Source organism: Myotis lucifugus, unplaced genomic scaffold (assembly GCF_000147115.1).
Source record: "Myotis lucifugus unplaced genomic scaffold, Myoluc2.0 scaffold_12, whole genome shotgun sequence".
Classification (NCBI taxonomy): domain Eukaryota; kingdom Metazoa; phylum Chordata; class Mammalia; order Chiroptera; family Vespertilionidae; genus Myotis; species Myotis lucifugus.
Genome location: NW_005871060.1, coordinates 8,715,723 through 8,733,295, shown reverse-complemented (window position 1 = coordinate 8,733,295; position 17,573 = coordinate 8,715,723). Strand labels below are relative to the sequence as shown.

The 17,573-nt window shown below is 41.6% G+C and overlaps 2 protein-coding genes across 6 annotated transcripts in view; one reads left to right on the top strand and one right to left on the bottom strand.

Annotated features, from left to right (window-relative positions):
* The window catches only part of LOC102417789 (ATP-binding cassette sub-family G member 2), a 140,456-nt gene extending 132,710 nt beyond the window's left edge, over window positions 1-7,746 (top strand). For all 5 annotated transcript variants that reach the window (XM_023750415.1, XM_014452065.2, XM_006084602.3 and 2 more), the window contains exons 12-16: window positions 528-652; window positions 1,455-1,609; window positions 4,296-4,385; window positions 5,186-5,268; window positions 7,535-7,746. In XM_023750415.1, the coding sequence (XP_023606183.1) occupies window positions 528-652; window positions 1,455-1,609; window positions 4,296-4,385; window positions 5,186-5,268; window positions 7,535-7,682 (601 nt within the window). In that variant the 3' untranslated portion in view covers window positions 7,683-7,746. The remainder of the gene's footprint in view (window positions 1-527; window positions 653-1,454; window positions 1,610-4,295; window positions 4,386-5,185; window positions 5,269-7,534) is intronic.
* A 6,280-nt stretch (window positions 7,747-14,026) lies between these two features.
* The window catches only part of PKD2 (polycystin 2, transient receptor potential cation channel), a 58,760-nt gene continuing 55,213 nt past the window's right edge, over window positions 14,027-17,573 (bottom strand). The window contains exons 14-15 of the mRNA XM_006109794.3: window positions 16,648-16,795; window positions 14,027-15,434 (exon numbers count right to left, since the gene is read on the bottom strand). Of these exons, the coding sequence (XP_006109856.3) occupies window positions 15,198-15,434; window positions 16,648-16,795 (385 nt within the window). The 3' untranslated portion in view covers window positions 14,027-15,197. The remainder of the gene's footprint in view (window positions 15,435-16,647; window positions 16,796-17,573) is intronic.

Sequence of the window (17,573 nt, the reverse complement as noted above, 5' to 3'; positions counted from 1 at the left end):
GGGAGGTATGATCACTGAAGGAAGAAGTGCCATGTTTTCCTTCATCGTGAGAATGAAAGGAGGTTTAGTGACCTAAAGCTCTGCTTGGGGAGCGTGGAGAATAGCAGCACCACCTTCTTCATGGTCAGAAGTGGGGAGAAAGCAAAGCCTGTGTGACCACTGAGATCAGCTACTGAAGTTCTTTTTCACGGAAACCCAGAGTGAGAGGAGAGGGAGGACAGGCAGAACGTGTTTACCTGGAGTGGGGGTCCTGAGGGCTAAGTGGGCGGCATTGAGAGGGAATTCTAGAATGAGAAGAGGGGTCCTTGCACAGAGCTCTTGGGAACCAGGTCTCAGGGGCGGCGTGCACCTGAGATGATGCCTGATGCCGACTGGGTGAAGGTGGTGGGTTAACCTGGAGGATGTGAGAAGCTGTAGTTGTCAGACCCCTGCTGGCAGCAGAAATCAGGACAGCAAATGGTTTAATCATCCGGTCTGTGCCTTCTTAAACTAAAGTGGGATGCATGGTGTGCATTTTTGTTTTTTAGGCATGAATATATCAGTGGATACTACAGAGTGTCATCTTATTTCTTTGGGAAACTCCTATCTGATTTACTACCAATGAGGATGTTACCAAGTGTTATATTTACTTGTATAACATATTTCTTGTTAGGTAAGCAATAAGGTAAAAATTATGTTTCTGTAGTCTTGGATGTGAGAGGACGCTAATTTCTTTTTGCAAGTATATATATATTTTTTTTTGACAAAGCACTATAGGAAAAGATCCACTGATTGAGTTTAAGCCAACATTTTACAAATAAGGGGTGTGCCATACACAATTAGGCATAGTACCTGGATCCTCAGCTCCTGATTAGTATTCAGGTGGCTGCTCCAATATCATACACAATACAGTGTATGACCCGTAATAGTGCCTCATTATAGCTATACAGTAGTTTTGTGAAACTTCATTTAACCCCACCCTCAATCCCAAGCTCTGTGGTGTTTGTCTCAGAGACCTGGCAGCACTCCCTCAGAGAGTGAAACGCCTGGAGGTCATGGGATCCTGATCTCCCAGTTTCTCCACTGTCACTGTTACAGCAAACGGTGAGGAAGGTGATATCTGGGGAGAAAGCATGTTCTCTTGACAAGTTACCTTCTTAGCGAGAAGGCAGTAGAATTCTGGCCACGTGTGTAGCCTCCAGCCCCCCACCTCAGCACTCAGAAATTGGTAATAATTGCACAACAGGGAGCACAGGTGTCATGTTGTAAAGTGCTTATGCAGTAGTATAAAAAAGAAAACGGAATCAATCTATACAGTTATATGGGGGGCAAGGAAATTGGTGACTCAGGGTAGTTGTTGGATAGAAGATGAACTTTTCATTCTGATAACTGTTTCTCAAAATATTTTCACAATAAACAATTCCCAATACACGGTGACGTAGGTGGTTGGATTAACCTCCTCTTTCCTTCCTCAGGATTGAAACCGAAGGTGGAGGCCTTCTTCATCATGATGTTTTCCCTTACCATGGTGGCTTATGCAGCCAGTTCTATGGCACTGGCCATAGCAGCAGGTCAGAGTGTGGTATCCATAGCAACCCTTCTCATGACCATCTCCTTTGTGTTTATGATGGTGAGTAGGAACTGTGCTTCTCTGAGAAGAATTATTTCCCCTCCTTCCTTCCCAAAAGTTTACCTGTCATGGAAAACCTGCTTTGAGGATTTTGTCAATGGAACTCTTAGCTTTAAGGAAGCCATATGTTAAAATATAACTTATATTAGAGAATGTACCAGCTTTTTCTCGACCTTACCCAGCCTCTTTGCTACTATTCTAATCTAGTATAACTTTAGTTAACATTTTTTTACAAATAAGATTTTAAAAGATGCTTCTTGGTGACGTACAGTGAAAACTTGATGACTGGGAACTTCAAAACCAGAAAAATACTTTTCTTTTTTTTTTTAAATCCTCACCCCAGGATATTTTTTCCATTGATCTTTAAAGAGAGAATGGAATGGGGGGAAGAAAGGGAGGAGAGGAGGGAGGGAAGGAGGGATGGAGGGAAGGAGGGAGGGGGAGAGAGAGAGAGAGAGAGAGAGAGAGAGAGAGAGAGGTGAGAGAGGTGAGAGAGACACATCGACTGGTTGCCTCCCACACTCTCCCTGACCTGGGCAGAGGATGGAACCTGCCCTGCAGCTGAGGTACATGTCCTTGATTGGGCATTGAACTGGCGTCCCTTTGGTCCATGGGCCAACACTCTAACCACCCAGCCAAACCGGCCAGGGCAAAACCAGAAGAATTTTGATTGGAAGTTTCCCTCATAGAAATGGCAGTTTCATAGCCTGACTTCCATGCTGGTGTTAGAGAACTGCTGGCTTATTTCCCCAGCAGCTGAGAGGGTTTGTTTGGATCAAATACTTTCCAAGGGAGAAGCTAAGCTCCATGAAAAATAGAACAGTGTGTGGCATGGTCACTCCTCTATTTTGAAAAGGAGTGTTTTAAAAATAGTGAAATATTCCAAAGTCCACATAATACTAGGTCCCCTCCTTTCTTGGTCCTTGACATTCTCTTACATCAATATATTTCTGGTTACCTTTTTTTTTAATGGTTACTTAATCCTAATCTTACATGCCCTAACTTTTGCATAGGTGAAGAGAACCACTGAGTACAGCCATTTTCAACAGGTGTGCCACAAAAGGCACAATGGTGTGATGCAAGAATTTTTACAACATACACTACCCAACTATTTAATCAGGGACACTGACCTCTTTTCCCTTATATTATCAGATAAAAAAATGACCACAGACAATACAACAATACCCATCTGGTGTGAATGAATCAAAATTACACCTTTTTTTTTGTTGTTGTTGTTTTTTTTTGTCAGATAGGCAAAAAATATAACATATTTTTTGGTGTGCCACAGAATTTTAGAGCCTAGTTAATATGTGCCATGAAATGAAAAAAAGGTAGTAAATTGTCGAGTTAGCACATTTCCCTATATTACATCAAGTAAACAGGAACACTTAGCCTGTTTGCTTACTCCATGTATCCTTTCTGCTAGAGTAGGAGTAGATGCCGTGAAAAATTTGTAAATAGCACAGTCTGGCCATTGAAAACTACCAATCTAAACATTACTGAGAAAGTGATAAACATTGCACAATTTTCCTATAATGCCATCCAGTAAATAAAATATCCTTTGCCCTGGCTGGTGTGGTTAAATGGTTAGAGTGTTGACCTGCACAGTGAAGGGTTGCAGGTTCAATCCCTGGCCCTGGTTGACTTATATAGAACTTTTAAAACCACATATAAAATCGTGTTTTACCAGGAGATGTTATATACTGAACACTTGGTTAGATCAAATTAAAAAATATGGCCCTAACCAGTTTTGCTCAGTGGTTAAAGTGTTGGCCTGTGGACTGAAGGGTCTGGGGTTCTATTCTGGTCAAGGGCATGTACCTTAATTGCAGGCTCGATCCCTGGCCCCAGTAGGGGCATGTGTGGGAGGCAACCGATCGATGTGTCTCTCTCACATTGATGTTTCTCTGTCTCTCCCCCTCCCTTCCACTCTCTTTAAAAAATCAGTGGAAAAAAAAATGTTCTCTGGTAAGGAATAACAACAACAAAAATGTAGTCACACCAACATCATTGTCTTGTTATGCCCATCCCCACATCCAGAGTGCCAGTTAGGAGAAGTTTTGTATGAACCTCGTTTTATGTAGCCATCTCTTCCTGGAACGGTCCTTCCTGGCTCTCCATGGCAATGCTAATTTTGGTATCTTTAAATGAAGGTCTTGACCATATTTTATCCTGCAGCTTGCCACTTTATATCCAGGCTTTGGGTTATTTTAAACACCATTCTAAACCCCAAATTATTCCTAAAGTCATTTGGAGATGGAATGCAAACCCTGTGGATCAGAAAGCTTACTGTGTTAAGGAAGTATAGAGGCCCACCAGGTGCTCAGGATACGTTCTGGTGTGTCCACTGGTGGGAACACAGTGGTTGCATCATTACAACAGTCAGGACCGTGAGCCTTCCATTGTGTGCTGTTACAGAGAGAGTAAAAGCCTTGACAATTAAGGATCTTCCCATTCAGTGAAACATAGATACATTGTCATTCCTTCACAGCCACAAACAGCCTCCGCTAAGAGAGGAATACACATGCAAAGAGGACGTGGTAAGCCTTTAGAGCAGTGGAAGAAATTTTAAGAAAGCGTTGGCCTTAGCAGAAATGGTTACAGCATTGTAGGGGGCTAAAGAGGGTAAGCTTTAGAATTCATGAATCACTCCCCCAGTTCTGATTGCTGGGATTCTCTCTTGTAGATTTTCTCAGGGCTGTTGGTCAATCTCACAACCGTTGTGCCTTGGCTCTCATGGCTTCAGTACTTGAGCATTCCTCGGTATGGCTATGCGGTAAGTTCTCTCCTGTCCCTGTGACCGGTCCATTGTTCCCAAGCTGGGACAAGCAGAAGAAGCCTGACCATCTCATGTCCCCAGACTTGGCTTTCCTGTGTGAGGGAGGTGAAGGGTGGGGAGATAACTCATGGTGAGGCAGGAAGATTGACCCAATTGATGTAAAAAATGTTGGTTTTCAGTTCAGTAACGAAATACATGAGAGGATGGGAGCCTAGACTACATTTTGCTTTTCTAGACTCCATATTTTATATTGCAAGGGAAATTAAAAAAAACACACAAAACACACCAAGACCATATACTATTCACAGCCATTATTGGCTTTAGAATCTAACTCCAGTGAAAACTGTCTGTCTTAATATAGTATAATTGAGTTTCAACTCCCAAGAATTACAACTTGTTTTGATTAAAACAAACAAGAACAATACAAAAGATGTTACCATAAATTAAAAATAGTCACTGAGAACCATTGTATCATTTTATTTATAGTGTTTTGGGGTTACAACATTGGGGAGAGAGGAGGAAGGTGCTGTAGGGTAATATAGCCAAAGGTCTTCCCTGTTTGCCAAATACTTTATTTACTTTGTATTAGAAGCCAAACTTTTAACCATAGGCCTCTATGGTTAAATACCAAGAACAATCACTTTAGCTGCTCTGGTGTGACAAAGACTGTGAATGTGAAGCTTGGTTTGTTTTCAGAAATAATAAAGAATTAAACTAGGAGGATGGGATTGTGGTAATTCTTGGGAAGCTTTGAAATTCAAACCTGTTTACCTTGCCTGTTCCCCCTTGTGTTATAGGCTTTGCAGCATAATGAATTTTTGGGACTAGACTTCTGCCCGGGACTCAATGTCACAGCAAACAATACCTGTAACTTTGCAACGTAAGTGATGCATTTGGTTACTGTTTGGTGAGATGGAGAAAGGCCACTGGGCTGAGCTGGAATGAGTGCTTTCAGGGACATTGGCCTAGAACAGGAGATGCCCCTCAAAGTGAAAGGAGAGTCCCCAAGTTATCCCTGAGGCTCTCATAAAAGTTGGTTTCAGGGACCAGAGAAGATTCTTAGTGACCTATATATGTTAGCTGGGCCAGCCAGCCAGAGAGCACCTCAGGTCCGGAGGGCAAGTCCTGTCGGCCTTCTCTAGGAATATTGGAAACTGCCAGCTGGCTCTTATTTTCCAAGTCGGATGAGGTTAGGCTCTCATTTGTCCAGCAAAAGGTCCTGTTTAGACCCTAAGAAAGCAATCCCAACTGAAAAGCCAAAGTTAAAAAGCAGCCATTCATTCCCCCCCGCCCCCTTAGTTACCTTGACCCTTATCTGTAGCCTAGGGTCTCTCAACCCTTAACCCTTAGCTTCACCTCAAGGATTTAAAAAAGCTGAAAGAATGTCAGCCTGAACTTCAGACACAAAGGAAGGAGGAGAAAAGGGGAGAAAAGAACATCCTTCCAGCCAAAGGGCAAGGATCTCTCTCTCTCTCTCTCTCTCTCTCTCTCTCTCTCTCTCTCTCTCTCCCCCCCTCCATTGTAACTAGTAAGCTGACAGAGAAAGTCACAGGGAAGGGCCTGGTGTGACGTCACAGTGTTTGTGGGTACGTGGACATTGCCTTGCAATCCGTGGGATGCCTAGTGCAAACTTCCCCAGTCCGTGACCAACTCATCCTGTCACGGGAGTCTTTTAGCGGCGAGCACCCTAATGGCTTTTCCATGCTTGACCCATGCGCCCACAGTGCGGCAATCCACAGAGAAAGAGGGAACCCCATGGCCAGAGGAAAAGATGCAGGAGGAAAGAGAACACAGTAATGTCCTTCAAGCCAAGGTGGGAGGACAACTGGCTTACCAGGGACCAAACAATCCGAGCCACGGTATCCAATACACTGTAGGCCTCGGGAACGGCACCAGGTGTCTGACCAGTGGGGTCAGACCAAACCTGGGTTCAGCAACCTCAGTACCTGGGTTCTGGCTAGGAAAGAATTCAGAGCAAGACCCAAACTGTAAGAGAACATTTATTTGGTAAATTACAGAGGTAGAAGAAGTAATTCCTAGAAGAAATGGGCTTACGAAATGATTTCTGGAGGAAGAACCTTTGGAGTTTGGGAGTAAGGACGCTAATGGTACCATGCAATTATAATAGATGTAACATATAAAATATGTGTTGTTTATGTTAACAATTAGGCTTTGATGAACAGGAAGCTATTGGTAATCAAATCATGGGGAAGTCTAGTTATATGTGGATTATTGACTGTCCGTGAGGGTCAGCGTTCCTAACCCCACATTGTTCAGGGGTCAACTGTATTGCCAGGAAACCTGTAGGGAGGAAGAGAAAGTTTCTTTATCCTGCCCATCCCCTCTTTTGATCTGGGTGTGACATGTTTCAGAACTGCTAAATTCCAGGAGTCACACAGCAATGGTACCTACCAGACAAGAATGGTGGCTGTGCCAGTTATTTTTAGTACCAGGTGCTGATCTAACCCGTGGCAGGGCTCCTCCTTCCCGCTCTACTCCAGCTTCCCCGAGGCCCCACCTAATACCTGGGCCTGCGGTGATGTCCTGTAGCTGAGGTCTGCCAGGCTCATCCGGGTCTTTGTCCTAGAGCTGTGGGAGTTCAACAGTCAGGAAGCCCTTCCCCACCTCTTTTCCTAGTTTTGCCTTCCTTTGTGTGGCTGATTTGTGGGTAATGAGCTCTATAAAGAGCCTTGACCATGTTTGCAAGGGCCTACGTGTCATCTGTGAAAGCGGAGGATTTCTCTTTCAGGAGAAGTGAAAATTTACTTGATAAACATTTCTGCCTTTGAAGAGAGCAGTTCATAGATTGGGAGCCAAATGAATCTGGAGAGGATAGCAACTTGGTTCAAAGTGTGAGCCTGTGGACTTGGCCAAGTTCCTTAAACCTCAGTCTCTTTCATCTTTTAAATGTGTATAATATCCACCCCACTGAGTTGTTTTAGGGGTTAATAAACTGTGATATGCAGGTTGCTTATCCTGGTAGCTAGCAGAATTGTAAGTACTCATTGACTGTTACCTGTTATATATGAAGGGATAGTTATTTCAGACTTGGTAATCTATAGGCTTCTTTAAGGAACAGCAACTATATTGAGTAAAATTGGACAGAAGCTAAAAATGCAGTCATATTCTTTTCTGTTGAATTTCAGATGTACGGGAGAAGAATTCTTGGTAAACCAGGGCATCGATCTCTCACCGTGGGGCCTGTGGAAGAATCATGTAGCCTTGGCATGCATGATCGTTATCTTCCTTACAATTGCCTACCTAAAATTGCTGTTTCTTAAAAAATTTACTTAAATTTCCTTTGAATGTACATGGCCTATCTATACATTAAAAAGAGCATCTTGATTTATGTATTCAATGAAGTTTTTGGGTGTCTTTTCATTTGCCATCATATTATTGTTCAGCCAAAATCATTTCCAACAGAAAGCATCATAGAAATCACAATGAACTGAATTGTACATGAAATAACCCATCGTTATCTAGTGGTACAAGAGGCCTGGTACATGAATTTGTGCACAGGGGAGTGGGAGAGGGAGAGGAAACTTGGGAGGTTGGCTGGCAGCTCCGAGGAGAGAGCCGGCCCTCGGCTCCCCTGGGAAAGGGGCTGCGTCCACTGCCACCCACCCCTGGTTCCCTGTCCTAGCCTGGGGCCTGAAGGACCGGCAGGGTCGGGAGAGGAGGCAAAGGTCACTGGGCCGGGTGTGGAAGGAACAGATGCAGGATGCTACTGCTGCCCTTCCTGCCCTTCCACCGCGCGGTTCCCCCCATCCTGCTTCCCTCACTGCTGCGTGGGCAGCCCCTGGGGAAGGAAGAGGACAGGAGCAAGACAAACTCTTGTGTCAAGGGCTGACTTTCAATAGATTGTAGTGAGGGAGCTGCTCTGCTACATATGAAACCCTGACCCAGAAGCAGGTCATCTACGAAAGGTTTAGCACCAGAGGCCGATGGGGGCTGTCGGGGGTGGGGGGGGATGTGTGCGGGGAAGGGAAGGAACCACAGGGGGTTGGCCAGTCATGGGAGGTTGGCTGTGAGAGGGAACTAACTTCTGGGGGCAGCTTCTGCATTGAGCGTCTGGCCCCTGGTGGTCAGTGCACATCATAGTGACCGGTCAACCGGTTGTTCAGTGGTAAGGGTCACTGTCTAACTAGGTGAACTAATCAACAGTACATATATATACTAGGTAGCTAGCAGAATTATTATTTTTTTTTCTCTGAATAGCATATACCTTTATTTATAGTGGCAGGGGACAAACATCAATAAAGCTTCAAATTGACGTGTTCACATTAATATCATTCCTTAAGGACTTGAGAACATAGAATTGGACAAAAAAAGTCAGTCATCTGTGACTGCTTTTTTATTACCAAAACATATTAACCTTTCACCCTAGAGACTGCAAAAGGATGTTTTAAGTTAATCTTGTAATTCTAGAACAAACTTCATAATAAGGGATTCTTAAGTTTTCATAGAGTGTGGGATAAAAGGTGATAAAATCATTTAAGACAGTGTTTCTCAATTAGAGCTACTTTCATAGACATTCTTGGGAGAGGGGGGGTTGCAAAATTTTTATGGTAATGTTTTAAATTTAACTTTTGTTCATCATCTAAACAAATTCATACACACTTGTGCAGGAGTACCTGGGCGATCATCTCACCAAACAGTGTTGCCACATGATCACAGCATCTGCACGTGTACCTCTGAGCTCTGTAGACCAAGGAAAGACGCACTGTGCTTAGCGTTTCATGTGGCACTTCTCACATCGGCCCTCAGACCCTTCCCAGAATTGTTGGGCATTTCCTATGACGTCTGTGAGTTGTCAAGTTTAAGAACACAAGTTCAGAGCAGTGATTCTCAAGATAGGATGGGAGAGACACATGGAGTTTAGAAAAGCACATTTAAAATACCTATTGATTTCAAAATACAAACTATAAATTCAAACTCCACAAAATAATTTTTGGGCAGTAGCATAAAATTAACTATCAGTTCATCCTAGTACTGTTGTACTGTTTATTAGTTCATCTAGTTAGACAGTAACTACAGGGGAGAAATCTCGTTTAATTAATTGGCCTAAAAAAGAATTGAATTCTAGCCTGGCCAGTATGGTTCCATGGTTGAGCTTTGATCTATGAACCAGGAGGTTATGGTTTGATTCCTAGTCAGGGCACATGCCTGGGTCGTGGGCTTGATCCTCATTGATGTTTCTATCTTTCTCCCTCTCCTTTCTGCTCTGAAGTCAATAAAAATATATTTTAAAAAATTGAATTCTAGAAACCTTTTACAAGTCACTAATATCTGTTAGTAGTTTCCTCCTCTTTTAACTGAATAGGTGTGCCAGTTGTCCTCCAGCTTCAATATATAAATCTATGCCATTATTTAATAAATAAGAAATAACAAATATATTGATGCTGTCGTGGAAGTATGAAATCTAAACAATGTTGGAAAATCCTAATGTTATTTATAGGGTAAAAAACCCCTTATGAAGAAAAAAAGCTTTGATAAGCCTTGGAAGGTTAGTACAGTGGTCGGCAAACTGCGGCTCGCGAGCCACATGAGGCTCTTTGGCCCCTTGAGTGTGGCTCTTCCACAAAATACCGACTTCTGCGCACGGGCCACGAAGTTTCAATCGCACTGTACGTGTGCGCCCGCACGTGGTATTTTGTGGAAGAGCCACACTCAAGGGGCCAAAGAGCTGCATGTGGCTTGCGAGCCGTTTGCCACCCCACGGGTTAGTGGTTAGTAGAACTTTACTGAAGTTCCTCTGTACGGGTTCTACTCAACCAGATGTTGTCTGCCACTTAGTCACTTTGAGATCCACATAGTGGTGGGACAGCAGCCAAAGAAATCAGTTACTGTCTTGGTCATTGCTGTCAGGAGAGGCTAGATTTGACTATTACAGAAGGGACAAATTCACAGAGGTACCTTGGGGTTTCTATGTCCCGTGTTTACAGTAAACAGGCAATCCAAGCAACCACAGCCTGGAAAAGGACAAAGGACTTTGAGCCCTCAGCAAAGAAGATGTGGGTTATCACACCAGGCGAGCAGCTTTATACAGCGGAAGCACTGGCCAAGAGTGAGGGAGCTCTGGAAAGGCCAGTAGAGGAAAGATGTGACATAATTAAGGCCTTGTGACAGCAGTGGCGATGGGACTAACTGGTTCCACTAACCATCCTGTGATCTGTTTTCTAGAGATTATAGCTGGCTTCCCTCAACTCAGAAAGTCCAGAGTAGACTTAATGTGGGCATGAGTGGGTGGATAAAGCAGATGCTTTTGGTGCTTTGTGTCATCTCTCTTCTGCACCTCTGACTTCAATTGCAGCTGTGGTCAAGTTCCATGTGAGCTCAGATCCTGTTGATAGCAGCTTACGTCAAGCAACAGGAATCCCTTCACTTTTCTGCTGTAAGGCCTTCTCCAAAATAGAAAGAACCTGCTTGGCTGAGGGCAAGCATAGCTTGAAAATGCAGGTGTTAATACCTCAGGGGATTAGGGATTGGGGCCAACAGACAAATAAATGCCCCAGCTTTATGCTCTTCAGACAGGGGATTATGGGAGGCATTTCATAGTGTTGTCAGAGGTGGAATTGAACTCCTGTCGCCTGCAGGGCAACTTCAGTTACACACCTGAGTATTGGCATTTCTTCCTTTCCTGGCTCTCTGTTTCCTATTCCAGATTCCTGGTATCACCTTCCAAACAAACTACCTGGACTCAAGTTCTTGGTTTTGCTTGTAAAGGAACACAAACTGAAACACATTTCCATTAAGACCAGAAACAAGACCAGCATATCTACTATCACTGATACTGTCCCACTGATACTGTCCTTATTTACAAATGATCTGGCCTTCTACATAGAAAACCAGTCAATGCAGACTCTATTAGAGCTAGCAAAGTATGTGATATATAAAATGAATTGGTAAAACTTAGTAATTTTCCTCTAGATCAGCAATAACCAACTAGAAAATATAATAGAAAAGAGGTTCTGTGCATAGTAGCAATAAAGCCTTATTAAAGAATATATAAGACCTTTATGATGCCAGAACCGGTTTGGCTCAGTGGATAGAGCGTCGGCCTGCGGACTGAAAGGTCCCGGATATTGTAAAATGTCAGTTCTCCACAAACTAATCAATAAATTCAATGCAATTCCAATTAAATTTCAGTGGGACTTTTTTCTCCACCCTCCCCCACTCCCAGGAACTCCTCAAATTTATTCTAACAGATCCATATAGAATAATAAAGGTTCCCCCAAAACAGCTTAGTCAATTTTACAAAAAAAATAAAAAAGGCCTATGAGGAGACCACATATGAAAAACAACCCATACAATGACAATACAAATTGTTATGCAGGAACATCCAGACATCAGTATAGCAGACTGAAAACTTAAAAAATAGACACATAGAACCAGTATTGATAAAACTGGTTCATTATAAGGAGAAAAATACTGACGAACCTTATTCAAAGTTACTCATAAAATGTATTAGATGTGAAAGGTCAGACTGTAAATTTAATAAATAAAAGTTTGTGATCTTGCAAAGGTCTCTGTAACACTCTCAAACTCAAAACTAAATTGATTTTACTATATAAAAGAACTAGGCAACACTGACAAAATTATCAGTTGGATGAGAGATATTAATGAAATCCACAACTGATAAGGGATTAATACTTAAACCATAGGAGGAAATTTTGCCAATCAACAAAAAAGACCTTGACCCAGTGGAAAAATAGGCAATGAATGAAAACATACTTGTTTCCCATTAGATCACAGTGTAAGGTTTTAAAGTGTTGATTAGAAAATTTACAAAAAGAGAAACAAAAATGTTGAATAACTATAAGGGGATGTTTAAACTTATTAATTAGGAATCAGATAAAGGCAAAACAAAATGAGACCTCACTTTAACACCATTCCATTTACAAAGACTAGGAAGCTGGGTGGCACCAATGCTGGGGAGGGTATGGACAAAAGTGGTACTCGTGCATGTAGTGGAATGGTAGATTGGTGCTATCATTCTGGAGTGCCATCTGCTCCAGGTAAAATTAAATATTTGTATACCTGGGACCCAGGACTCCAACTCCTGTTACATACCCACTGAGAAGTCATGAAAAGTCAATAAGAGAATTATGTACAGAGATTTTGAAGTAGAAATAGTAGAGCCAACCCTTCACTATAGGAATGCAAAAGTAAAATATGGTGGCTGCACACTAGGAAATACTGCACAACCATCATAATAACCTATTAGAGGTATATACTAAAGAAGAAGTAGTTGTCGATCATGTTGTTAGACATGAAAAGAGAAGATGCTTTTGTCAAAGTCTAAGCCTTTACTATTAACCTCGTGACACAAGGCAAATTACCCAAAACTGCTTCTACTTAGGAAACAGACAACTCTTACATCTGCTTTTATATCAAGTCTTTATTAGGAAGTAAAGTGCTCAGTATTACACATTAATGAAATTCTCAATTGTTAACAGACACCTGCATAAGTAACATCTTTTTAATAATATTAATATAAAGGGAAGGTAGGAGAGGGATGAGGAGGGAATTCTCCATGACTAAATAAGAAAAAAAAATATGTAACTTAGGGGTAATAAGAAAGAATTTTGCAGAATTTTACAGGTGAAATGAAAAACAGTATAACAATAAGTATCATAAAAGACTCTCTAGTGACCATAATTCATATATGGCACGTGGTCAATACACATGGATACCACATAATGGCTGCACTTCAAATTGAAGTTTGTTTACATGTAACAACATGGTACACATACATAAATACATACACTCACTATCCCTGGAATGCAAACTTTAGTACCTAGTAATAAAGGACTTGGTGTAGTATTCTGAAATAAAGATGAAGATGAAGCCATGGGAAATAAGTGTTAAAGAAACCCAGTGTGTATCACCTCTATGGCAGCCAGCTTAGAAAGGTTTGTTTGCTAATGATTTCATTGAAGATTTGACTGACACATTCTACCAATTAATTGAACAGCATGGGAATTAAAATACTGAATTAAAAAACAGGCTTCTCTTCTATTCTCCAAGTAAGTTTTTCACCAGCACTGTATTCTCTCCCGCTTGTCCCATTAGCTCTCAAAAGGTTATCTTACTCAAGACTTTTGAAAAATAAGGTTTTTATTTTTCATTGAGAAATAGATTTCTCCCTATTAATTTGGTAAGGCACTCTCCTAATGAAAAAACAAACAAGCCCTAGTTGGTTTGGCTCAGTGGATAGAGCATCAGCCTGTGGACTGAAGGGTCCCGGGTTTGATTCTAGTCAAGGGCACATGCCCAGGGTTACAGGCTCGATCCCCAGTAGGGGACATGCAGGAAGCAGCCAATCAATGATTCTCTCTCATCATTGATGCTTCTCTCTCTCTCTCCCTCTTCTTTCCTCTCTGAAATCAATATAAACATATTACAAAAAAACAAAAGCAAAAAACAAAAACAAAAAAACCCCAAACTGCTGCAAACTCAAACTTTGGCTGACACCTTCTGTTAATGAATGAACTTTCAATACCAAAAACTCCATTTCATAAAATTGAGCTCCATGTAAAGTATACATCCTAGGGTTGAAATACAGGTCAAGAGCATTTGAGTTCTGTATTCTTAAAATAGTATACAATGTACACTTTAGTTTTATAATATTTTTATATGAATTTCACCACTCCCTTAAAATTTTGTTTTTAAATGAACATATTTACTACAAATTTCAGTATTAACTAAACAATTTAATAAGTGGCTCTTTCTAAATTAGTTGCGATGTTACATTCAGTTGCAAATAAGTTGAGCCGTATGGAAAAGAGAATATATAGTAAATCTTTATATTAAATTATTAGAAACAGTTGAACTTAGAGATAAGACTCCTTCCAATTCTCCTGTATTAAAGTCCGAGAAGACATTTTAACTCATAGTTGATCTTTGGGGTTTCATGCAGCTCATTTTAAATGAGAGGAAAATAGTGTAAAAATTAAGTGAAACAGTTATTCCCACAGACATTAGATATGATAAAAGAACAAAAAAAGGACAGAATTCAACATTTATCTGAACCACTCATACATATTCTAGCATAACCACTAAATACCCATTCTATGGTTTGGAGTTCTTTTCCAGCTTGTCCTTTAGAAAAGTTTACCCCAGGAAGGTAGTTGAAATAAAAGGCTCCTTTCTAAAAAAAAGAACACAAACAAAAAAAAACAACCAAAAAAACTATATGTTAAGCTCATGAGCCAAGCTTGAGTGGAAAGGAATGCCCCTACTTTCCCTTCACACACTGGGCTAAAATGACAATACTGATTTTTGTGATTGAAAATAAAACTCAGAAGCCTTTAAACAGTTCTCTTCTGGCTTAAAAGGCAACTTCATTGTCAACTGAGAAGACTCAGTCGTGGTACCAAGTGAGAACACCACTTCTTATACTTTACAGAGATTTTTTTCTAATGTACTCAATATTTACACCTAATTACTTAAATGAGTAAAAAAAAAAATCTTCTTTGATCCATGGGCAAAGTTGATTTGAAATAAATTAAAGTGCAGAAGAATTAACAATTGATCACAATGACCAACATCATGTGCTGGTCAGGGCATATAAATACAGCAGGTCCTGGAATAAAGTCGTTTTATTATTAATGTTTATGCTGTGGGAACATAACTCTTGCTTAGGTCAATTAGCCTATGGCAAAATTGGTTTCATTATATTTCGTTTCACCACAGTCCCAAGAACCTATCCATGACGTTAAGTGAGGACTTACTGTAGTAACCTTGCAATGGCGATTCAGGAAGCCACCTTCTCACCTATTAGAAACACATTTGCTAACACATATCCTACACGTGCATATTGGAACTTCCGTTCCCACCTGCGCCTTCCATTCCTTCTGTAGACTGAGAGGAAGAAGGGCGGGAGCTTCTGGGGTGAGGCTGACCATTTAGTCCCACAGGAGTGCCTAAACCATGACTTATTTGGGAAGCTGCATCATCGGATTCCCAGCGTTCCAACTCTTCACGCACTAGCCGTTCCATCTGTTCCCTGTGGATTTCACTCTCTCGACCCAGTCTTTCATCCTAATAAAGAAAAAAGAAACCAGGAAGTTAGGGATGCATATTCTCTCTCTCTCTCTCTCATCCCTACCTGAGGATATGTTTTTAAATTGCTTTTTAGAGAGAGAAGAAGGAAGAGAGAGAGGGAGAGAGAAACATTGATTGGTTGTCTCCCTTACCTGCCCAACTAGGTATCAGACCCGCAACCTTTTGGTGCATAGGATGATGCTCCAGCCAACTGAGCCACACCAGCCAGAGCAACTGATGGGTATTCTTGTACATAGAAATTGCCTTAGGAAATTTGGTGATCAAGTAATCTGTTTATAATTAGGTATGTCTAGAGATTTAAAACATATAATAACAATTCTTAGTTACTACAGTAACTTCTCTGCTTAATTTATTTTTTAATGATCATCCTTTCAATCTCCCTTCTGCTTTTCTGTAATTTCCAAAGCTTTTGTAATATGCAAATCTACATTGGGAGGGAAACCACCAAATTGCTTTGTCTTATTCTAAAGTTTTTTGTTTTGTTTTTTATTTTTTATTGTTGATAGTCTTACAGATATCTCCCATTTCCCCCCCTTTCCCTGCTCCTGTCTCCTATCCACCCTGCCCCCCTCAGGTCTTCACTACCCTATTGCCCGTGTCCATGGGCTATGTATATACATTCTTTGGTTTGGTGTAGCACAGTGGTTGAACGCTGACCTATGAACCAGGAGGCCACAGTTCAATTCCCGGTCAGGGCACATGCCTGGGTTGTGGGCTTGAACCCCAGTGGGAAGCGTGCAGGAGGCAGCCGATTGTTGTTTCTCTCTCATCATTGATGTTTCTCTCTCTCTCTCTCTCTCTCTCTCTCTCTCTCTCTCTCTCCTTCTCCCTTCCTCTCTGAAATCAATAAAAGTATATTTACAGCCTGATCGGCTTGGCTCAGTGGTTGAGTATCGACCTATGAATCAGGATGTCAAGGTTCGATTCCCTGTCAGGGCACACGCCTGGTTTGTGAGCTCAATCCCCAGTGTGAGGTGTGCGTGAAGCAGCTGATCAATGATTCTCTTTTGCTTAATTTTACCATCCACTGATGTGATGGCAGGACCATCAGTGTGTGGAGTATTAAGAAAGTAACACCGCTAGATTATCATTTGATATGCATTGATCTGCAGTATGGAGACCAAGAAACCTCTCCGATTAAAAGGGTTACATATTACAACTACCCTCATGTTGTACGCATCAGACTTACCTCAGCCACTCCGTCCAGCAGCCTTCCCAGCACTTCCCTTCTCTTCAGTTTGGCCCGCTCCATGATCTCCAGCTTCACTATCACAGCATCAATCTTGGACACAATGCTGCCGATGGAGTGCTCCATGCGGTCCACTCGTCTCACTAGGCTGTAGAAAACCATAGTTGGGAGGAACAAAGCCACCTTGTGCTGTTGTCTTTTCAGCCCAGTTCTCTTTTCAAATGAAAGTGCAAGGTTTTTTTTCTTCAACAATATGATAATCTGAAACTTTTCCCAAGTAGTCTCAACGTTTAGAGATGAACTCTCTTACATTGCTGGTGGGAGTGCTGATTGGCACAAATTTTCTACAAGGGGGCATTGTATTAGAAGTCCTAAAAATGTATGCCTACCTTTTATTCAGATATCCCATTTTTTGAAAATTTTCTAAAGAAAATAATTAAGCAGCCTGGCCAGTGTGGCTCAGTGGTTGAGTGTCAACCCATGAACCAGGTCACGGTTCAATCCCCAGTCAGGGCACATACCCAGGTTATGGGCTGGATCCCCAGTAGGGGTGTGCAGGAGGCAGCTGATTGATTATTCTCTTTCATTATTGATATTTCTATCTCTTTCCCTCTCCCTTTCTCTTTGAAATCAATAAAAAACATATTTAAAAATACATATAATTCAGCATATGTGTAATTTTTGGCTACCAGGATATTCATTAGAGTTCTGCTTATTTTTTTTTAATATATTTTATTGATTTTTGACAGAGAGGGAGGGAGAGGGATAGAGAGTTGGAAACATCGATGACAGAGAAACACCGACCAGCTGCCTCCTGCACATACCCCTCTGGGGATGTGCCCACAACCAAGATACATGCCCTTGACCGGAATCGAATCTGGGACCTTTCAGGCCGCAGGCCGATGCTCTATCCACTGAGCCAAACC